The sequence below is a fragment of the Lagenorhynchus albirostris genome, chromosome 2 (assembly GCF_949774975.1).
Source record: "Lagenorhynchus albirostris chromosome 2, mLagAlb1.1, whole genome shotgun sequence".
In the NCBI taxonomy this organism is placed as follows: Eukaryota; Metazoa; Chordata; class Mammalia; order Artiodactyla; family Delphinidae; genus Lagenorhynchus; species Lagenorhynchus albirostris.
In genome coordinates this window covers 53573967-53599043 of record NC_083096.1, presented here as the reverse complement: position 1 = coordinate 53599043, position 25077 = coordinate 53573967, and the positions used below count along the sequence as shown (strand labels likewise).

At 35.6% G+C, this 25077-nt stretch overlaps 1 protein-coding gene across 7 annotated transcripts in view; it reads right to left on the bottom strand.

Moving 5' to 3' along the window:
- COP1 (COP1 E3 ubiquitin ligase) overlaps positions 1-25077 on the bottom strand; it is a 268166-nt gene that overhangs the window by 214534 nt on the left and 28555 nt on the right. For 3 of the 7 annotated variants that reach the window (XM_060132901.1, XM_060132909.1, XM_060132881.1), the window contains exons 2-4: positions 15441-15500; positions 6732-6829; positions 447-523 (exon numbers count right to left, since the gene is read on the bottom strand). In XM_060132901.1, the coding sequence (XP_059988884.1) occupies positions 447-523; positions 6732-6829; positions 15441-15500 (235 nt within the window). The remainder of the gene's footprint in view (positions 1-446; positions 524-6731; positions 6830-15440; positions 15501-25077) is intronic. The other 4 variants (XM_060132916.1, XM_060132892.1, XM_060132926.1 and 1 more) reach the window with 2 other exon arrangements.

Genomic DNA, 25077 nt, shown 5'->3' with positions numbered 1-25077 from the left:
AGACATGTTAAGTCAGCATCTCTAAAGGTATAATTCTCTTCAAAATAAGTGCCTGGATTTTAATTACTTGTCTAACCATATTTGCAACTTTGTATTTGGTAAGGTATTAATTTAAGCTCATTTGCTTCAATAATTTGGGCTAATCCTCTTAAACTGAGAGTCTTTTTTTTCAAATTACCACCCATAGTTTCACCCTGCCATATAATTCTTCAAATGTAATGTATTACAAGCCAACTCTGACTCTATGTAATCTCACCAGACCTTTCAAAAGATAAGAGTAAATTTTAGACAATGCAGGTAAGAAAGTTCTTTATTGAATAGAATAATCTTAAATCTCCTTTAAGAAAAATCAATAATATGCTAAGCTTTAACACCTAATTAATATTAAACCAATAAAAACAGCAAATTGAGATTTATTAAAAATAGTAGTAAGAGTTGAAACATACGGTGCTACTCACTGAGTGGTCCAATTTGAACCTCTTTTCCTCAAATCTTTGCTTCTGTTTGAGAATGAGCTCATTCACTGAAAACAGAAACAAAACAAAAAGCACACAAAATCTATATTTTTATTAAATGTATCGTCCAATTGTTCTGTTTACATGGATTCTATTTAACTTTAAAAAGTCCCAAACCTTAAAAACTGCTAAGCAGAAAATGCTAAGTTTTTATTTTACTTCAAATTAGAAACAGTTTTGCCGCAGCTACTACTACTACAACTACTATTATTACCACTACTATTATTACGAGAGGAGACTTCTTCAGAATATGTACTTTCTCTTACATGTCTCAATGATGACACTATCAGCACTTGGAGAAAGACAAGTCTTCACTGTATGAGATCGTCCCATGCTCTACAGGGTAACTGGCCGATTCTATGAGGTAGGCACTAAAGATTTTTATTTGTTGTTCTTTCTGTTTGTGACTTTTCCATAAATTTCATGGCAAACACTGTCAGTTACCTATTCATAAACCATTCTAAGCTTTTTTAAAAATAAAAATAGGATTTTTTTCCAAATGTCAGAATGCTAACTGTCACATACTTTCAGAGAGGCTAGATCCTTCACTGGCCCCATGGTATGAATCTTGACTAACCTAAGCCAATCTAGTCATACACTCTTGCCAGCAATTGACGGAGGGTTAACTATGTGACCTAATTTTGACCAACGAAGGGTATGCTGTCTTTCAGAAGAGAAGGATAGAAGAAAACAAGTTCTTTTTCTCCCTTCATTAAGGGATGATATCTGGAACTGCTTAAAGCCATCTTGCAATCTTGAGGGGAGCTAGCCAAAGAACCAACACATCTGCTGGAGACAGAAGGCCAGAAAGATGGAAAGAACTTGATAATATCACTGAGATACCAACTTAACCAATTCTAAAAATTCTTTTTGTATAAATCAATACATTTTCCTTAATGTTCAAACCACTTTTAATTGGATTCTTTTGTGTTTAACACCCAATTGATAAAAAAAATAAACTGATAAAGAAAAGGACAACTAGCACTAAGCTTATTACCTTATTAGCCTTTAATTTATAGACATTATCCTATGGGTTATTCTTCACATTTTAGAGATGAGGGAATATTAGAAAGAGCATAAGGAAGTTACTCATGGTGACATACAATACAAGACAGAGCTGGGAAACAAACCCAACTATCTAATACTTCCCACTATACCACAATCTACTACAAATATTTTCGAACAAATCAGAGAGGTTCCAGGGCCACACTAGGAGCCAAGCTTTAAAGATTAAGTAAGACTCAACCTAAGTAAGACTTAATCCAAGACTCAAGCAACTCAGAGTAGGAAGAGAAATATATGTGATGCAGCAGTTATAATATGATAATCAGTACTATCATTGAAATAGATTTTAAAAGAACAAAGGACAAGGATCAATTAAAATATTAACAAGCAGGCTTCACACAGAAGGTGACATTAGAACTGGGCCATAACAGGCACACAGGGACTTACTAAACAGGACGAAAAGTGGAAAAGAACTCACATTAAGGGTGTGTGGGGGGAATTCCCTGGCTGTCCAGTGGTTAAGACCCAGCGCTTTCACTGCCATGGGCCTGGGTTCAATCCCTGGTCAGTGAACTAAGATTCCACGGCCAAAAAAAATGGTGTGTGCGTGGAGGGGGTAAAGTCATCAAATACCAGGATATAAGATGATTTAAAATCAATATAGATGAAACACAGGATCAGAGTGATTTTGTCAGTGATTAACAGGGGCTAAGAACTAAGGCTGGAACTATAGACAGATCAGAGCCTGATTCTGAGGAGTCTGTTATCTCACAAGCAGTTGTTATTATAATCCAGGGAAGAAAGGAGAGAACTTGAAATAACGTAGTGGGAATAAACAGGAGTGTGTGAATAAGAATTTAATGTTTCAGTTAGAGAATTAGCTATTTAAATAAAAATTGTAACTTAAATAATTGTAATACTTAAATATGTACACCACATTGGATTTTACCAAGAAATCTCATATACCACTGAACGTGAATATTCTATATCCATAATTATAATTCTCTGGATCCTTATAATAGCCATAGTACTAAGAACAAACAATGCCTTTCTACTGCTAAAGCTTTCATTCTAGCAATTGTCTTTTCAGAGGCAGGATAGTATAGTAAAAGCACATACTCAAGCCAGACTGCTTAGGACCAAATCCCAATTCCGCCACTTACTGGCTGTAGAACTTTACACAAGTTACTTGACTTCTCTGTGCTTTAATTTCCTCGCTGGAGGAATGAGGATGACAACAATTACCTATGTCATAGGACTGAGAATTAAATGAGTTAACTCACATAAAGCACCTGGGAAAGCACTTGGCAGTAGTAAAGACGTTATGTGAGCTGCCTACATCTTTTTAAACAAGGATTTTAAATTTTGCGTGTACGTTACCTTTTACATTAAAGAATAAGAGGGTCATTCATTAGAGAGATAAAAATATTCAATTTACAAATTTTATACACAGAGAACACTAGAAAAGAGATTGCTGGGGGGTGGGGGATGGGGGGCGGGGGTTGGTAGCTGGAGAGAGATCATGCATCATGGTGGGACTGGGAGAGCTAAGCCTTGGCAAGAGTGTAGGAGAGCAACTGCAGAGGTGGGAGGAGAGACACCCCCTCACCCCACATGAGCCTTCCAGGATCAGGAGAAAGAGAGCTCTCAAGACCAAGGGGATAGAAAGGTGAAGAGTGAGAGTGAGCCTTTTTTCGGGGGGGCGGGGGTAGAGAAAGAAGAAAAACGAGGGACTTTACTGTAGTGCTTAGGGCATGAAAGGAAAAATCAAAATATCTGTCTTGACAAAAAAGCGCATGACTCTAATGACCAGAAAAACCTTATCCTACTTGAGTGTTTAGCTTCCAATTCTTTGCTTTCATTAAAAGTGAAGAAACGAGTGGACTTGTTAACTAATAGGGTATTAAAAAATTTTTTTTGACTAAGTAAGTGCTTTTATTGAAGCACATAATTCAGAAGGAGATCAAAGAACTAAGTGATGTAGCAGGAGCAAAGTTCCTTCAATCCCCATCAAATTATTTATGTAAGCAAAGTTTCTCATGACTTACCCTTTCAAAAATAAAAAGGAAAAATCTTAAACTTACACAATATTATATGTCAGTTATATCTCAATTTTTTAAAAAGCTGTGATGATCCTAAATAAATAAATAAAAAGAATACAAATGAAACTGAGTCCTTGTCCTAGTAATAACCACAAATGGCAATGGAACTAATTGAGGACACCATCACACATTAAGCAGCCGATTTTCAATAAATTTTTATGTCTAATACTTTATAAAATTTGTAAATATTTATTTGATCAATTGCATGTCTAATAATTACAATAACAACTCAGATAAAACATTTAAGATTTTTAAAATACTTAATATAAAATTATGTTCAAAAGAAACTTCAAGGTCTATAAGTTCTACTTTCTGTTACAGAAAAGTATGACAGATAAATCAATAAGAATTTCAAGCATGAAATATATTATATAAGGATAAAATTATGTGAGCAATATGCAATTTAAGAATAAGTTCAAAGAGACAAAGAATGAAATTTCCCATTGTTAATGAAAAGTATTTATTTTTGAATCAATGATAAGTATCAAATCACTATACTATTCAGATTCTACTGGATATATTTTAAAAAGAGATAAAGCTTATTTTTAAATAACCATATTTACAATACTCCTAAAATTATATCCTTTACAAACACTTAAATTATAAAGAAAAAATGTGGATGCTCATTTAAAATGTGGCATCAATGTGGGAAGAAGTACATTATTTTTCAGAATTTTTATATGGGTCACCCAAGCAAAAAGGTTTGAAGACCACTGCTACAGAAAATGGGTAGCCCAGCCCTCTATCCATGACTAAGGTAAACGTAAAGCATTAAAAGTGAAGGGTCCTAACCTAGCAATAAAAAAGGTGCAAGTCTACCTAGAACACTTCAGAATCATAGAACTTATACTTATTTCACCATGCTCAAGAGGAAATCTGAAATTACTTTTAAAAGGTTCAAGGTCTTTTTAATCCAACCAAGAACTACAGGCACTATACAAATCATGTAAATCAGACTAAAGCAATGGGAATAGTTTTTTCAGTACAGAAAAAACAAATGATATTCCACTTTCAGAAATAGATCTCAGTAGCATCCTGAGTGCATGGGAACCAAAGGATTTGACCATCACTGTACAAAGCTAAAGACTGGAAAGGGTGATGGGCAGTAAAACAGAAACAGATGTATCAGGATGAAATGTTATTTCTATGGCTGACATAAATAATCACACTGGAAGCTGCACTATAATTAAAAAATTTCAAATATGGGCATAAAACACACTCCAATTACCCAAAACCAAAAATTTTTATCCATATAAAGAGAAGGTTAAAAACACTTCTCTGGTGGTCCAGCAGTTAAGACTCCACGCTCCCAATGCAGGGGGCCCAGGTTCAATCCCTGGTCAGGGAACTAGATACTGCATGCCACAACTAAGAGGCCACATGTCGCAACAAAGATCCCGTGTGCGGCAGTGGGGATCCCTTGTGCCACAGCTAAGATCTGGCACAGCCAAATAAATAAATAAATAAATATTTTTTTTAAAAAACTGTATCATTGACAAGATAATTTCTAGCTTAGGAAATCAGTAATTATGACTTCTATTCACTGAATATATACATTTGAGAATATATAAAGTATGAAATTACTTTACATCTTAGGGCTGTATTTTCATATTCCTTCCATATCAGTATAATGGTGTTCTCTCTCTCTCTCTCTCTCTCTCTCTCTCTCCTCTCTCTCTTTCTCTCTATCTCACTATTTAGAAATTCACGTAACAGAATTTGGACTCATTAAATTTGGTAAATATCAATACCAAAATCTTCAGACCACTGGATTCCTTTCTGTATTTAACCATTCCAAAAGAAGAAGTAATTTTCGAAAGTTATGACAACTCATAGAAGAGTGATTCTAGATGCACAAAGCAGCATCAATCCATGTTTGTGAGTTCACGGACAAAGGGTTCTGCTTTGTGGGACTTTGGTTTCCATTTCACCTAACTTAGCTCATGAAGTCCAGTCCCACAGAGTATCATACCACTCAGTGTTTCTTCTTTTCCTAAGTTCATTCTCCTAGTTTGCCACAAGACTTTATCTACCTAGAAGAACTTGGTATTCCAACAGAAAATCTTCAAAATATTTCCTTCAGAGTTCATTTCTGCTATGCAATCATCTGATGATTTTCCTGTATGAAAATATATTGGATTGTACTGAAGAGTGAAAGAGAAAAAAGGATTGAAGCCAATGTAATTTTAGAGCAGAGATAAAAAAGGAAAGCCATGGCTGAAAAGGTTCCAATTCATGATGTATTATAAACCACCAAACAAATCAAACTGCAACCAAAGCACTGGCAAGTCAGAATCTAATACACAAGTAGACACCACATCCTTAACTCTGAGTGTGTTACTCTTTAGAATGAAGAATTATCCTTTCTGATATACATATCCAGTAGTGCCCTACTTCATGTCTACCCATACCTGAAAATTAATCTTTGGAAAATTAATCTTCATTTCCAAAAACTCAAACTAAAGATTTTCCACAATATCTTAGGCTTTTCAACATGTAGAATTTTTAGATTTTTCATAATTGGCCTCTAACTAGATACTATTCCCAATCACTTACCATTTACCTTAAGGGTTCCCTGTTTGTGCCTCTCTTCTCCAGTCACCATTCCTCCCTCAAAAATTCCATATCCATTGTCTTTCTTTCCCCAGTTTTACTTTTCAATCACCTCCCCAGGTCATAGACTCTCTTCCTCCATCTAGGAGTCCTCACATACAAGTTTTATCTCCCTTCCGCCTCTCCATTAACCTTTTCCTCCATTGCTTCTCACTTCTGCCCCAGAAGTAGAAACAACAGGAATGCACAACATGATATACAGACAGGTATCTGGAACTCTGGCATTCTCCTTTAGCCTCACATTCTGTCCAGCCATCAATGTAAGAATCTAAGAGTTGTACCAGTCAATTTTTTTTTTAATGAAACTTAAATATAATATGATATGGTACATATGGTATAGAATCAATGTCACAACCCGGGGAAGACTGGGAAAAGCACCCTGCTGAGTAGGAGAGACTGCTTACCTCTAAGCTACGTTCTCTAAATAAATTAGTGCTAACACACCCTTTTGGGAACTAAATATTTTTAAAAATTAAAAATCATTCCAAAGACTCACCCAAGAAATTAGGATACAGATGGTCAATATTATCCACAACATAGTTACACTTGGGACATCTATTATTGTCCTCCAAACTCTGATGAATACACTTGTAGCTATAAACAAGAGAAAAAATAAAATAGCTTGATTAAATCAGTGATAAATTAATAAACTAGTCACAAAATAATGCCTATTAGTTTTCTATTCCTCATTTTCAACATAAGTTATCTAGCAGTTACCAAATTTATTTCAGCTTATACTTTTATATTAGAAGATACATAGGGCATTTATTAGATAATAGTATACAAAAGTTGTTTAAAAATATTATTTAAAAATAAACTCAAATAACAAGCCTACTAGATATAAAATTTTAAAAGATATACTAACTTTTAAGTTTATGCAATTTAAACAGTATATAACAACACCAAGAAAAACAAATGCCTGTAATTTAGTTAAGCAAACAGACTATCTGTATCCTTGGAGTGCTGATATCCTCAATACAAAAAGAGCTCATTCAAATGAAAAGAAAATAAGAGAAGAACAGAAATATCAGCAAGACAAAAATTAGTCATTAAGCATGGGAAATCATCACTTTCATTAGGATGAAAAATTGATTTAAAATTATATATTAGTTTTTACCAATCAGAATAGAAAAATAAAGGAAAAACTGTCAGAGTTAAGGAGTACATGTAGATATGAATAATTTCATGCACTGCTGCAGGAACTGCCATTTTCTAGAAGGCAAGTTGTATGGAAAAACTTAAGGCTGTGTATCCTCTTTCATGTAGTGATTTTACTTCTAGGAATTTATCCTATGGAAATAAGCAGATATATATATGTAGAAAGATGTCCCATTCAAAGTTATCTGTAAATAGCAAAATAAATTAGAAGCAACCAAAACACTAGGAAATTGATTACATAAATTTGTAAACATCAATCCAATGCAATGTATACAGCCAATAAAAGTCACACTGTAATATGTAACTATACGCCATGAAAAATAATCTAGTAACTATTTATAGGTACAGCTGGAGAAATATGATTATGAGAAATTTTTGCCTTCTTAGATTATATATTTCTGTAATGTTTGTTTTTTTACAATTGTGTATTGTCTTATAACAAAAAACTTCGAAAATGTCATTCAACTAACCCCAAAGAAATATCAAATCGACATTAGGAAAAAAGTCACTATATAATTATGTTAGTAAATAAAAATAACCTCTAACACAGTGGATACAATTCCATTTGTTTTAAAAAATTATGTACGTGTACATTTTTTAAAACTCTTAAATTGTATTTATTAAACTATAGTTTGATTTACAATATTGTGTTAGTATCAGATGAACAGCCTCAGATTCTTTTCCATTATAGGTTATTACAAGGGATTGAATATAGTTCCATGTGCTTTATGGCAAATCCCTGCTGTTTATATATATTATATATAGTAATGTATATCTATTAATCCCATAGTCCTAATTTATCACTCCCCTCTGGTAATAAGTTTGTTTTCTAGGTCTGTCAGTCTGTTTCTGTTTTGTAAGTTAGTTGATTTGTATTATTTTTTTAGATTCCACATATAAGTGATATAATATTTGTCTTTCTCTACCTGACTTACTTCCTTTGTATTATAATCCCTAGGTCCATCCATGTTGCTGCAAATAGCAATATTTCACTCTTTTTAATGGCTAATATTCCACTGTATATATACCACATCTTCTTTATCCATTCATCTGTTGATGGACATTTAGGGTGCTTCCGTGCCTTGGCTATTGTAAATAGTGCTGCTATGAACATTGGGGTGTACGAACCTTTTTGAATTAACAGTTTCCTCCAGATATATGCCCAGGAGTGGGATTGCAGGGTCATATGGTAACTCTATTTTTAGTTTGTTTGTTTGTTTGTTTGTTTTTGCGGTACGCAGGCTTCTCACTGTTGTGGCCTCTCCCATTGCAGAGCACAGGCTCTGGACGTGCAGGCTCAGCGGCCCTGGCTCACAGGCCCAGCCACTCCGCGGCATGTGGGATCTTCCCAGACCGGGGCACGAACCCATGTCCCCTGCATCGGCAGGCGGACTCTCAACCACTGCGCCACCAGGGAAGCCCTGATGTGATTTTAAATGGAATTTTTTTTTTTTTTTTTTACTTTCTCTGATATTTCATTGTTACTGTACAGAAATGGAACAGATTTCTGTATATTGATCTTGTATCCTGCACCTTGCGCAATTCATTTACTAGTTTTAATCGTTTTAGCCACAGCAGCCAGACAAGAAAAAGAAATAAAAGGTATCCAGATTGGAAGGGAAGAGGTAAAACTGTCATTGTATGCAGATGACATGATACTCTATATAGAAAATCCTAAAGATTCCACACAAAAACTGAAAGCATTTAAATGTGAACATTTAAAATAAACCGAAAAAGACATTCACCATAATGTTAACAGTATGTGCCACTGGGTAATATAATTATGGGAAACTTTTTCTTTGTAGGTGTCTACAAGTTTCTATAGTAAACATGTACTGCTCCTGACAATCAGGAAAAAAAATTACTTCTAAGAAATTTAAAGGGTGATTTACATATAAGATGATTCCTAAAAAGACAGTAACTCTTTTATCCTGTGTCCAAATTACTATAAATTTGCTTCAGCTTCATAAACTGAAGCAGATTTTTATATCTACCTACTTCCCTCCACCTTATCAAAACAAAATGCTACATCCATCAGGTTGCTCTGTTCTAGTTATCATCTACTTTCTCATCTCACATTTGTTACTTGCAAGACAAGCAAAAAGAAGGACATTATAGGGAATCAATGTAGCGAGGTCTTTGGCACAGTACAGGGGCCCAAAGATTAAACACCTGGCATATAACAGGTACTCAAATATTACATACAGAACAAATGACTTGCACAGTGTTCCAGAAACAATATCTTCAGCTCCTGCAACTATGACAAGGCTAGGAATACCACATTACCAAAAGATAGGCTCCATATCTGAGAGGAAACTTCCTACATGGAAACTTCAATGAAAGAAATAACATTCTAAATTTTTTTTTCATTTTATTGCAAGGGAAAAGCATAAAGAAGATATGTAAATACAATAGATTAAGAGCTCCAACATGGGAACATTTATAGTCTGCTTAGGGGAAAAGGAAATGAGTTAATATTACCAGAATACATGACAAGATTTAATCCTTTAAAAAAAAAAACCTGCAGGGAATTCCCTGGCAGTCCAGTGGTTAGGACTCAAGCAGTGCTTTCACTGCCGTGGCCCAGGTTCAATCCCTGGTTGGGGAACTAATACCCCACAAGCTGTGCTGTGCAGCCAAAAAAAAAAAACCTGCAAGTTCAAATAAAGCAAGTCATGAAGGAGAGACTATGAGAGGGTTATTAAAGACAGGAGACAGGGATTGACAGATAAGCAGAAGAAGGACATTTGGGGTTTTAGCAAATGGCTTTTGAAAAGAAATGGTAGTCAGAAAATGAGCAAATAAAATGACAAGAAAAACAAGCTAAATTGTTAAGCCAGATAAAGAGTTTGTCAATATACAAGAAATTATTCCTGAATCCAATAGAACATTCTCCTCTCCCTTCTTCAGCATCCTAATCATATCCCTTGTCAGTAAGCTTACTACCATACCATCCTCTCTTAGAAGAAAAAGATAGTCTAGGACACAACCAGAAGGAACTGTCCTCAGAAACAGAAGCTCAAATGACTTTTCTGCATTGTACTTGATAATAACCATCTTTACTATAAAATTTAAATGAATCAAATGACACGCCACTGTATAAAACTGCAGTGATAACAAGATGCATCAAGTTTATTTTATAACATCTATTGCCTCACTACCACCTTGGGTAGACCCTCCCTAGTCTGAGAAATAGTAACTGTCTTTTCTGTACTTAATCCGTGTATGTGTTTGTCAGCCCCTCTTCTGTTTGCTCATTAAAAGCAGAGATTTGTTTTACTCATCTCTGTACCCTCAATATCTAGCACAATATCCTGTTAAAGAGCTGGAACTCAATAAATTCTGAATGCATGAGAAAATAGATATAACCAAAAAAGAAACATACTTCTGCTGCCTTCTGGGTCATATAAAACACTGCGAGAAAGTCTCAATACAGTAACTCTAATTCATTCTCACTCATCTATCTCCTTGACCATCACCAGCCCAAATGCAATGTTTTGGATTCCAAAAGAAGAGTATATGCCTAAACTAGTGATCAAAATAGGTGGGCAAAAAGAGATAAGAAGGATATATATTTTGGGTCTACCTGAGAAATTTTCAATAGCTACTCACACTGCAACTCTTAAAAAAATTTATTCAGTACCACAGTGTGCTAACGGTACCTATGTCCCCTGATAAGTGTAGATCTGACCACAAAGAATGAATATTCCTCCACAGATGTATACAGTTGCTCTGTTTCTTCTATTAGGTATATACCTACCTACAAAATATAATTGATTTTTCTGTCTGTGTCAACAGGGATGAGTAGATACAGAAAACTGAATAATTAGAAAATTCTCAAAAAAGAAGGAACTATAAAAAGAAAAGAAAAAAAAATCAGTACCAGTGGTTCTATATAAGAACCAGGTACAAAAAAAGACTAATAGTAAGGTATGAGGTGATGGATTAGTCAAAAGTCCCAAAAGGCAAACTGACACCCAGGCTTGATCACAGGTATGCTGCAAGATGACAACACTGAGGGACCCTGTTAATTATAACTAGTTTCTATTGAAGCAAACAGTAAATCAGGAGCTGACGTACATGAGGTCTGAGAAGCAGAGGGCAGGGGACAAGCTGGAGGCAGCAAAGGGGAAAGAAAAAGAGCAAACCTTACCTCTATGTCATACAGAAGCCAGATTTTTAAAATTATATCATTGAGTTTCAGTTAGATTATAGCTAATAGCAGGCTCACTGCGAAGTGGGAATGATTTAAAGTGAAAGAACTTCCCGCTATAATGTCTCCAACCTGTTACTAGGAAAGACTTATCATTTTTAAGTGGGACAAGGAATAAACAGTTGATGTGGCCCAATTTGATTTAATGTTAATAATCTGGATGGAGCCTTGAAGTGGTATTCTGCTTGGCTCCAGGTAACCAGCCAGGGTTCAACTTAGCAAACAGTTGATACAACAGGCTACTGTTAATGACTGAAGTTCTACAGGCCTCTCATGTCTCACCGTAAATAATTAAGAGCTTTTGCTTTCAACAAAAGAACAAAATGTCTCACAGTTCATCAAGCCTGGCAATGGGACTGTCAGCTTCCAGGTTTATTGGCTCCTACCAATGTTATCATCCCTATCCTACCAACACCTGCTTTCTGGTAGGTATTTTAAAACACAATCACAGGGACTTCTCTGGTGGCACAGTGGTTAAGAATCTGCCTGCCAATGCAGGGGACACAGGTTCGATCCCTGGTCCGGGAAGATCCCACATGCCGCAGAGCAACTAAGCCTGTGCACCACAACTACGGAGCATGCACTCTAGAGCCCGCGAGCCACAACTACTAAAGCCCGCACCGTAGAGCCTGTGCTCCACAACAGGAGAAGCCACCACAAGTGAGAAGCCTGCGCACCACAATAAAGAGTAGCCCCCACTCACCACAACTAGAGAAAGCCTGCACACAGCAACGAAGACCCAACGCAGCTAAAAATAAAAAAATAAATACTTTTTTTAAAAAAACACGATCACATCAGAGTGTAACAAAGTAACTTGAATTGTAACAAAGATCTAACCTTTATTTTTATTTAAAGGTAAAAAGAAGGTATTTAAGAAACCAACGAACTAAACTCACACCATGAAGATTACAGGACTCACTGAAAAGGCCCGGCCTGTCTAGTTATAAAGTCAATTAGTAATTTATTGTACTTCACAACATACTGAAGCAAGATCATTGAACTGATTCAGCAGACTCTTAAGCTTTTTTAAATGCCACAGTGAATATGTTAGACAAGGGCAGTTAGGAAAAATGGAAACCTCACTTTACAATCTGTTTCACACTTCAACACCTTCAAATCTATGAAAGAAGAGAAGTGAAAGGGTAGGAAGACAATGGGGGTTGGGGGCCAGAGAGCAGAAGAAGATGATATATTGACTGACTTGACAAAGGTAAGTTTTAGACCCAGACCTAGATTCCTGGTCCACCAACTTCAAGAACTTGCTCTTTTAGCTTTATATCAGTAGTTCTCAACTAAGGGCTACTTTGTCCTCTAAGGGATATCTGGCAATGGTTGGAGACATTTTTGGTTGTCACAACTTGGAGTAAAAGGGTTGTTACTGGGTTACTACAGAAGCCAGGGATACTGCTAAACAATCTAAAATACCAAGGACAGCTACCCACAACAAAGAATTATCTGGTCTAATATGTCAATACTACCAAGGTTGAGAAAGCCTACCATAAATCACCCAATTTTCCAGAATAATCAAAACCCAATGTCTCTAAGAGAAGTATATGATTTCCTATGGAATGCTAAGGTGCTGGATCAATTAATGGACCAAAGAGAACACTACTGCTAAACAATCAGCCTGAAAAGACCAAGCCCATACATGTGTCAAGACCCACATGACCAGAATTTCAGTAGCAATATACAGAAGAAAGTGATTCACAAATGATAATAATGTAAATGCAATATATACCAGGAAATAAAAATTATTTAAGAAGGCAAGATGGCCTTTTTTAAAAAACCAACAAAAAGATTCTGAAAGAATACACAGTCACTTCTTACCAGAGATAATCTTTGAGAAAGTAGAAAAGAAGGGCTAGGGGAAAGGAAACATTTACATTTCATATTATACCTTTCTGTACAATGAAAGTTTTTATAGCCAACAGTATACATTGTTCTTATCATTTTAATAACTTTTATTTTAATAAAGGACATAGATAATGCAAGCTAAGGAAGCTATTTTTATTCTAAAATTTCTTTCTAAATGACTGGCAGATTGGATATACCTATCAACAAAGCACTGCACTCCAGATCAAACTAAAGGACTTACAAACTGGTGACAATACTCGTCTTCACTAACGGATATCAACCTACCAGATATCATATTCAACCTCAGTATAAAATTGTGGGTCTAACTTCAACATGAATTAGAATAATAAGATATATTAGAACACAACAGAAATACTAAACAAAGAGGGTAAATAATTTAGGGAGATGACTGACTGCAAGTAGAATATACCACCTCCAATCAAATAAATAGGTAAATAAACTAAAGGAATTAAACATACACAAATTACATACCCATTAGGATGACCACTATTAAAAAAGAACAGAAAATAACAAGTGTTGGAAAGGATGTGGAAAATTTGGAACCCTGTGCACTGTTGGTGGGAATGTAAAATGGTACTGCAGGTATGAAAAACAGTATGGAGGTTCTGCAGAAGATTAAACACAGATGTACCATATGATCCAGCAATTCTGCTTCCAGGTATATACCTGAAAGAACTGAAAGCAGGATTTCAAAAAGCTATTTATACACCAATGTTCAAAGAAACATTATTAACAATAGTTAACAGCTGAAAGCAATGCAAGTGTCCATAGAGAGAAGAATGCACAAACAAAATATGATATATATGGTCATCCCTCAGTATCCACAGTGAATTGCTGTCAGGACCCCCATAGATACCAAAATCCAAGGATGCTCAAGTCCCTTATATAAAATGGTGTACTATTAGCATATAACCTACTGTACATCCTACTGTATACTTTAAATCATCTCTAGGTTACTTATAATAATTAATACAATGTAAATGCTATGTAAATAGTTGCCGGTGAGCTGCAAATTCAAGTTGTGCTTTTTGGAATTTTCTGGAATTTTTTTTCAAATACTTTGGAACCGTGGTTGGTTGAACCACAGATGCTGAACCCGCAGATACAGAGGGCCAACTGTATATGCAATGGAATGTTATTCAGCCTCAAAAAGGAAGGAAATTTTGACACATGCTACAACATGGATAAAACTTGAGCACACTCTAAGTGAAATAAGCTAGTCACAAAAGACAGATACTGTTTGATTCCATTTATATGAGGTATCCAGAGTAGTCACATTCACAAAAAGTAGAATGGTGATTGACAGAGGTTGGGATAAGAGGGAAATGGCACTTGTTTAATGGGTATAGTTTCAGTTTTGCAAGATAAAAACATTCTGGAGACTGATTTGCACAACAATGTTACAATACTCAATACTACTCCACTTAAAAATGGTTAAGATGGTAAATGTTAAGTATATTTTATCACAACTGAAAATCTTTTAAAATATACAGATTAGCATGACATATAACCTAAAGACAGCACTGAGCAAAGTGTTAAAGAACACAGAACTTTTTAATCCTCTAATATCCTTTTCCAATGACCTTCCACCCTGCTTTAATGGCCCTCGCATCTATCCGCCACAAGTGAGTTAAAGGTGCTTCATGCTTCATCCTAATTACCCAGCACCCCCCAATTTCCTAAAACAGCAGTCAAAGCTCTTTAAACAATTAAGAAACCCAAAAGTTTATTATTATAGTTTCATCTATAAGGCTGATAGTAAATCTAAGTATTTCACAGAAATTATACCAGCAACCACATGTTTGCCTTGAGCTCTCAAACCTGTAAAGGTGTATCGGTCAAGGAAATATGATTCAAAATAACCAACAGTAGCTTTAAAAGCATAACTTCTCACTGGCTACATTTACACACAAGTTAAAAATTGCCAAAAGACAATGTCACTAAATTAAATCATCTTACCAAAAGCTGTGGCCACACTTCGTCATGTATGCTTCCTCAATCATATCAAAGCAGATAGGGCTAAAAACAGAATAGAAAAATAATTAATACATTTTTTTAAGTAGAGTGATTACAAATTGGAAAAAGTCAGTAACAATACCAACAAAATCATATTTCAATACATAGCTAAGTCTTCAAACTTTCTACTGATGAGATGAAATTTCTATTGAGCTGAATGAACGTTAGGGGACTGCTGGTAAAATGACAATTTGTTCAAGATGGCCCTAAGCACCATCAAGTTCTAAGATGAATTAAATGAATAATTTAACTGACTCCAATACTTTACCCTGACCATAAATTTTGATAGTATAATGCAATCACGAGTGCTTAAGTTCTACCATCTTTTTCAATCATCCCTGGTACAAAACCATCTAAATGCTCTATTTCCTATCTCAAAGAAAACGAATTTCCTGAGTGAAAAATTTAGTTCCAATCTCAATAACTCTTCTAGGTAGTGAAGATGCTAATGATAACTAATACTTAACACAAACTATGCATGTCCATTAAAACAATGACATATATTAACTCACTTAATCCTTTCAACAGCATAGGTACCTACCTATTACTAGACCCACTTTATAGGTAAGGAAATTGAGACACAGAATGTTAAAAGTCACACAGCTAGGAAGTAACACAGCCAATTTTCAAACTCAGATCCATGTTCTCAACCACTCTTCTATTCTACTTCCAGATACCATGAGATAAATATTAAGTCATACCAACTATGCCACATGTTCTGGCCAAGGAAAGGGGGTTATCAATCTCTGAGAGGGTACCGTCTACCAGAAGAATGCAAAGCCTTCTAAGAAGCAATTTCCCTTTATCCTTCCCCCTTCCTTCCTCCAAAAACTCTGATGAAGTCTCCAGAGATACAACAGCCATCTTGAGATCATGAAGACAACAAACATAAGCTAAGAAGACAGGATATGGGTTCCTTGATAACATCCTTCAGCAGTTGCATCATCCATGGATTGTCAATCTCTGGACTACACATTACATGAAAAAGTAAATCCTAACTTGCTTAAGCCAGTAATTATCGAGTTTCCTGTTACTGGTATACAAATCCAATGCTTACTGATGTCACGGGACAATTAAACTGTAAATGAAAATTTACCCACTCCCTTCAAGAAAAGTTTCCTGGGCATAAATACTATCTTAGAATGTGAGGTTATAAATAAGTTATAAAATCTCAATGTTGCACAAGCTCAGAGTTTCATCATGTATAGTGTGCTGGCTTAGACTGCACTGGTTTTGTCAGTCTTTACTCTCCCAGACTCAGAATAAAGGGAAATCTCCTAAATGTGGGGATTTGGTAATTTTTCTTTTGGAACAGAGTCCATCTTGCTCCTGCCTGATGAAGTTAAGGAAGCAGGGGTGGGGCTCCCTCCTGAGGACATGTGGATGAGCTGTGGAGGCTGCTCTGGGATCTCAGTTTGCAACTAAACGATGCTGAAGAACAGATCTGAGATAGACAAATTTTATTTCACACTGGTACAGTGGGTGCTCAAGCAGGTATCTTAACACCCAAAACCCAGAGTAGAGGCAATATTTATCCCCCACTTTAAAGACTTTATTTTTTTAGAGGAGCTTTACATTTGCAACAAAACTGAAAGGATGGTATGGAGATCTCCCCTGCCCCCACATGTGCACAGCCTCCCCTATTATCATCACTCACAAGAACAGGGCATTTTTTTTAAACAAGCATGAACCTACATTGACACATCATAATCACCCAAACTCCAAATTTTACCTTAGGGTTCATTCTTCATGTACATTCTATGGGTTTAGGCAAAAGTATAATGACATATACCCACCATTATAATATCATACATATTATTTACACTGCCCTAAAAATCCTCTATACTCTGCCTATTCGTTTCTCTCCCCTTACCCACATCCACTGATTTTTTTATTGTCTCCATAGTTTTGTTTTTTCCAGAAAGTCATATAGTTGGGACTATACAGTACATAGCCTTTTCAGATTTGCTTCTTCCACTTAGTAATATGCATTTAAGGTTCTTCCATATCTTTTCATGGCTTGATAGCTAATTTCTTTTCAGTGCTGAATAATATTCCAGTGATTGGGTATACGGTAGTTTATTTATCCATGCACCTACTGAAGGACATCTTGGTTGCTTCCAAGATCTGGCAATTATGAATAAAGCTGCTACAAGCATCTTTGTGCAGGCTTCCGTGTAGTCCTAAGTTTTCAACTCCTTTGGGTAAATACCAAGGAGTAAAATTGTTGAATCATATGCTAAGAGTAGGTTAGTTTTGTAAGAAATCAACCAAACTGTCTTCGAAGTACCTGCACCATTTTTATCCCCACTAACAAAATATGAGATTTCTGTTGCTCCACATCCTCCTCAGTATTTGGTGGTGTCAGTGCTCAAGATTTAGCCATTCTGAAAGGTGTTTTAGCGATGTCTCATTGTTATTTTCATTTGCATTTCCCTGATGGCTATGATGATATGGAGCATCTCTTCACATGCTTATTTACCATCTGTATATCTTTGAGGCGACAGTCAAGGCCTTTGGTCCATTTTTAAATCAGGTTGCTAGCAGAAGCAAAAACAACTACAATCCTGCAACCTGTGGAACAAAAACCACAGAAACATAGACAAGATGAAAAGGCAGAGGGCTATGTACGAGATGAAGGAACAAGATAAAACCCCAGGAAAACACCTAAATGAAATGGAGATAGGCAATCTTCCAGAAAAAGAATTTAGAATAATGATAGTGAAGATGATCCAGGACCTCATTAAAAGAATAGAGGCAGAAAAAAAAAAAAAAGAATAGAGGCAGAGATCGAGGAGATGCAAGAAACGTTTAACAAAGATCTAGAAGAATTAAAGAACAAACAAACAGAGATGAACAATACAATAACTGAAACGAAAAATACACTAAAAGGAATCAATAGCAGAATAACTGAGGCAGAAGAACGAAGAAGTGACCTGGAAGACAGAATGGTGGAATTCACTGCTGGAGTACAGAATAAAGAGAAAAGAATGAAAAGAAATGAAGACAGCCTAAGAGACCTCTGGGACAACATTAAACGCAACAACATTTGCATTATAGCGGTCCCAGAGGGAAAAGAGAGAAAGGACCTGAGAAAATATTTGAAGAGATTAGAGTCGAAAACTTCCCTAACATGGGAAAGGAAATAGCCACCCAAGTCCAGGAAGCGCAGAGAGTCCCATACAGGATAAACCCAAGAAGAAACACACCAAGACACATAGTAATCAAATTGGCAAAAATTAACGACAAAGAAAAATTACTGAAAGTACCAAAGGAAAAATGACAAATAACATACAAGGGAACTCCCATAAGGTTAACAGCTGATTTCTCAGCAGAAACTCTACAAACTCGAAGGGAGTGGCATGATATACTTCAAGTGATGAAAGGGAAGACTCTACAACCAAGATTACCCTACCCAGCAAGGATCTCATTCAGATTCAATGGAGAAATCAGAAGCTTTACAGACAAGCAAAAGCAAAGAGAATTCAGCACCACCAAACCAGCTCGACAACAAATGTTAAAGGAACTTCTCTAAGTGGGAAACACAAGAGAAGAAAAGGACCTACAAAAACAAAGCCCCCAAAATTGAGGAAATGGTAATAGGAACATACATATCGATAATTACCTTAAATGTGAATGGATTAAATGCTCCAACCAAAAGACACAGGCTTGCTGAAACGGTACAAAAATAAGACCCATTATATGCTGTCTACAACAGCCCCACTTCAGACCTAGGGACACATACAGACTGAAAGTGAGAGGACGGAAAAAATATTCCATGCAAATGGAAATCAAAAGAAAGTTAGAGTAGCAATACTCATATCAGATAAAATAGACTTTAGAATAAAGAATGTTACAAGAGAAACGGAAGGACACTACATAATGATCAAGGGATCAAACCAAGAAGAAGATATAACAATTATAAATATATATGCACCCAACATAGGAGTACCTCACCACATAAGGCAACTGCTACCAGCTCTAAAAGAGGAAATCGACAGTAACAATAATAGTGGGGGACTTTAACACCTCAGTTACACCAATGAACAGATCATCTAAACAGAAAATTAATAAGGAAACACAAGCTTTCAATGACACAATAGACCTAACAGATTTAATTGATATTTACAGGACATTCCATCCAAAAACCGCAGATTACACTTTCTTCTCAAGTGCACACGGAACATTCCCCAGGAAAATTCACATCTTGGGTCACAAATCTAGCCTCAATAAATTTAAGAAAACTGAAATCATATCAAGCATCTTTTCTGACCACAACGAAATGAGATAAGACATCAATTACAGGAAAAAAACCCATAAAAAACACAAACACATGGAGGCTAAAGAATACATTACTAAATAACCAAGAGATCAATAAAGCAATCAAAGAGGAAATCAAAATACCTAGAGACAAATGACAATGAAAACACGATGATCCAAAGCCTATGGGATGCAGCAAAAGCAGTTCTAAGAGGGAAGTTTATACCTATACAAACCTATCTCAAGAAACAAGAAACATCTCAAATAAACAACATGTTACACCTAAAGGAACTAGACAAAGAAGAACAAACAAAACCCAAAGTTAGCAGAAGGAAAGAAATCATAAAGATCAGAGCAGAAATAAATGAAAGAGAAAAAAAGAAAACAATAGCAAACATCAATAAAACTAAAACCTGATTCCTTGAGAAGATTAACAAAACTCATAAACCATTAGCCAGACTCATCAAGAAAAAGAGGGAGAGGACTCAAATCAATAAAATTGTAAATGAAAAAGGAGAAGTTACAACAGACATCGCAGAAATACAAAGCATCCTAAGAGACTACTACAAGCAAATCTATGCCAATAAAACGGACCACCTGGAAGAAATGGACAAATTCTTAGAATGGTATAACCTTCCAAGACTGAACCAGGAAGAAATAGAAAATATGAACAGACCAATCACAAGTAATGAAATTGAAACTATGATTAAAAAACTTCCAACAAACAAAAGTCCAGGACCAGATGGCTTCACAGGTGAATTCTATCAAACATTTAGAGAAGAGCTAACACCGATCCTTTTCAAACTCTTCCAAAAAATTGCAGAGGAAGGAACACTCCCAAACTCATTCTATGAGGCTACTTTCACCCTGATACCAAAATCAGACAAAGGTACTATAAAAAAAGAAAATTACAGACCAATATCACTGATGAATATAGATGCAAAAATCCTCAACAAAATACTAGCAAACAGAATCCAACAACACATTAAAAGGATCATACACCATGATCAAGTGGGATTTATCCCAGAGATGCAAGCCTTCTTCAATATACACAAATCAATTAATGTGATATACCATATTAACAAACTGAAGAAAAAAACCATATAATCATCTCAATAGATGCAGAAAAAGCTTTCAACGAAATTCAACAACAATTTATGATAAAAACTCTCCAGAAAGTGGGCACAGAGGGAACCTACTTCAACATAATAAAGGCCATATACAACAAACCCACAGCAAACATCATTCTCAATGGTGAAAAACTGAAAGCATTTCCTCTAAGATCAGAAACAAGACAAGGATGTCCACTCTCACCACTATTATTCAACAGTCTTGGAAGTCCTAGCCACGGCACTCAGAGAAGAAAAAGAAATAAAAGGAATACACGTTGGAAAAAAAGAAGTAAAACTGTCACTGTCTGCAGATGACATGATACTACACACAGAGAATCCTAAAGATGCCACCAGAAAACTACTAGAGCTAATCAATGAATTTGGTAAAGTTGCAGGATACAAAATTAATGCACAGAAATCTCTTGCATTCCTATACACTAATGATGAAAAATCTGAATGAGAAATTAAGGAAACACTTCCATTTACCACTGCAACAAAAAGAATAAAATACCTAGGAATAAACCTACCTAGGGAGACAAAAGACCTGTATGCAGAAAACTATAAGACACTGATGAAAGAAATTAACGATGATACCAACAGATAGAGAGACATACCATGTTCTTGGATTGGAAGAATCAATAGTGTGAAAATGACTATACTACCTAAAGCAATCTACAGATTCAATGCAATCCCTATCAAATTACTAATAGCATTTTTTACAGAACTAGAACAAAAAGTCTTAAAATTTGTATGGAGACATAAAAGACCCCAAATAGCCAAAGCAGTATTGAGGGAAAAAAACGGAACTGGAGGAATCAGACTCCCTGACTTCAGCCTATATTACAAAGCTACAGTAATCAAAACAATATGGTACTGGCACAAAAACAGAAATATAGATCAATGGAACAGGATAGAAAGCCCAGAGATAAACCCATGCACATATGGTCACCTTATTTTTGACAAAGGAAGCAGAATATACAATGGAGAAAAAACAGCCTCTTCAATAAGTGGTGCTGGGAAAACTGGACAGCTACATGGAACAGAAAGAAATTAGAACACTCCCTAACACCATACACAAAAATAAACTCCAAATAGATTACAGAGCTAAATGTAAGACTGGGCACTATCAAACTCTTAGAGGAAAACATAGGAAGAACACTCTTTGACATAAATCACAGCAGGACATTTTTTCATCCACCTCCTAGAGTAATGGAAATATAAACAAAAATAAACAAATGGAACCTAAGGAAACTTAAAAGCTTTTGCACAGCAAAGAAAATCATAAACAAGATGAAAAGATAACCCTCAGAATGGGAGAAAATATTTGCAAACGAATCAACGGACAAAGGATTAATCTCCAAAATATATAAACAGCTCATGCAGCTCAATATTAAAAAAACAAACAACCCAATCCAAAAATGGGCAGAAGACCTAAATAGACATTTCTCCAAAGGAGATATACAGACTGCCAACAAACACATGAAAAGCTGCTCAACATCACTAATTATTAGAGAAATGCAAATCAAAACTACAATGAGGTATCACCTCACACCAGTTAGAACGGGCATCATCAGAAAATCTACAAACAACAAATGCTGGAGAGGGTGTGGAGAAAAGGAATCCTCTTGCACTGTTGGTGAGAATGTAAATTGATACAGCCACTACGGAGAACAGTATGGAGGTTCCTTAAGGAACTAGAAATAGCATTACCATATGACCCAGCAATCCCACTTCTGGGCATATACCCAGAGAAAACCATAATTCAAAAAGACACATGCACCCCAATGTTCACTGCAGCACTATTTACAATAGCCAGGTCATGGAAGCAACCTAAATGCCCATCGACAGATGAATGGATAAAGAAGATGTGGTACATATATACAATGGAATATTACTAAGCCATAAAAAGAAACGAAATTGGGTCATTTGTAGAGACGTGGATGGATCTAGAGAGTGTCATACAGAGTGAAGTAAGTCAGAAAGAGTAAAACAAATATTGTATATTAACACATATATGTGGTACCTAGAAAACGGTACAGACAAACCGGTTTGCAGAGCAGAAATTGAGACACAGAAGTAGAGAACAAACGTATGGACACCAAAGGGGGGAAAGTGGCAGGGGGTGGTGGTGGTGGTGTGATGAACTCGGAGATTGGGATTGACAGGTATACACTGATGTGTATAAAATGGGTGACTAATAAGAAAATAAATAAACATTTTTTTAAAAAATTTTTAATAAATAAATCAGGTTGCTTTCTTACTGTTGAGTTTTAAGAGTTCTTTGTATATTTTAGATAAAAATCCTATATGAGATATGTCTTCTAGAAATACTTTCTCCAAATCTGTGGCTTATCTTTTCATTCTCTTGACAGTGTCTCTCACCCTGAGGAGAAATTTTTAGTTTTAAAGAAGTTTTGTTTTTTGATCCTTTCTTTCATAGATCATGCCTTTGGTGTTGTGTCTAAAAAGTCATCACCAAACTCAAGGTTATCTAGATTTCCCCTGTCATTGTCTAGGAATTTAATGGCTTTGCATTTTACATTTAGGTCTGTGATACATCTTGAAGTAATTTGGTGAATAGGGATAAGGTCTGTTTTTAGATTTTTTTTTTTTTTTTTTGCATGTGGATGAACAGTTGTTCCAGCACCATCTGCTAGAAAGACTATCTTTCCTACACTGTTTTGCCTCTGCTACTTTGTCAAAGATCAGTTGACTACATTTACGTGGGTCTATTTCTGGACTCTCTGTTCGTTCATATTGAACTGTCTACTCTTGCCAACACCACATTGTCGTAATAACTCCATATATTATTTTGATTTTAAAAAACTGTTCCTCTGGATGAAACTCTGTTGTCCCAATAATGGTTAATTTCTAAAACTCAGCTGTTAAGTGAACAAGAGTAAACATTCCAATTCTTCTATTACAGAAGGTCTAGATATTAATACACCAACCTTTTAAACCACTAATAAAGTATTTTTAAGATTTGGAGGAAGAGATCTTTCTGTTCCCAAAGTAAGTATGTTTGTAAGTCTGAGTAACAATACCATCACATCTGTTTTATACTGCATTAAATGAAGCTTAGAAGCAAGATGCAAAATATCTTAACAGACTGATCTCTCAGTCTAGACTTCCAACAGTGCCAACAATAAGTATTTTTAGGACTGGCCTCAGCAACCAGAATGAATCAACTGTGAATACTTATCAATACCCTCTCAGAAAATTCCAAAAATCTTAAAACAGTCATATACTCAACAAATTATATATTAGGTACTGACTATATACCAGACACTGTTCTAGATACCAAGGACAGAGAGGTGAATAAAACAAACAAAAGTCCCTCATGGTTCTACAATCTAGTGGAAAACACATTTAATAAATGAGATAAATAAAAATGACCTTACTCAGTAAGGCTAGATAGTGATAAATGATAAGGAAAAAATTAAGTAGGGAAGGGGGATAGGAAGTGTTGGGTTGGGTTACATAGAGTAGTCAGAGACGCTTCAATGAGAAGTTTACATTTGAGTAAATATTTCTAAATAGCAGGAAAATGATCCACACAAAAATCTGGGGCAACCACAACCTAGCAGTAAGAGTAAGTGCAAATATCCTGAGGTCCATGTTCAAAGACTAGCAAGATGGTCAGTTTAGAGTAGAATAAGCAAGTGGGAAAATAGTAGAATAGGAAGCCAGAGAGGTAACAAGGGGTCATATCAAAGAACTTCCTTAAATCAAGTTAAGGACTTTGGCTTTTACAGTGAATAAAACAGGAATTCACTGAAGGATTTGGAACACAGGAGTGATATGATTTGACACTGATGAACTTGATCACTCTACCCTATATGCTGAAAAAAGACTTAAGGAAAGCAATTGTAGAAACAGAAGCTATTATAATAATTTGGATGCTGGATTAAACTAAGTGGGTAGCATAGCAATAGGGTTAGTCAGAATCTAAATATAATTTGAAGGTAGAGCTTTGGTTTCCTATGGATTAGATGTTGGGTATGAGGGAAAAATGAATCAAAAATTTTGGCCTGAAAACAAAAAGAATTGACAATAGGTTTATTTCACATAGAGCTCTATCACCCATTAGTTTATTTAAAAAAAAACAAAGAGCAGGACATGATATAACTTGTCATATAATATGTTCCACTAATATTAAAATTGCATGCAGTACCTAAAAATTACTATCAGATCAGTTTCAATAAGTA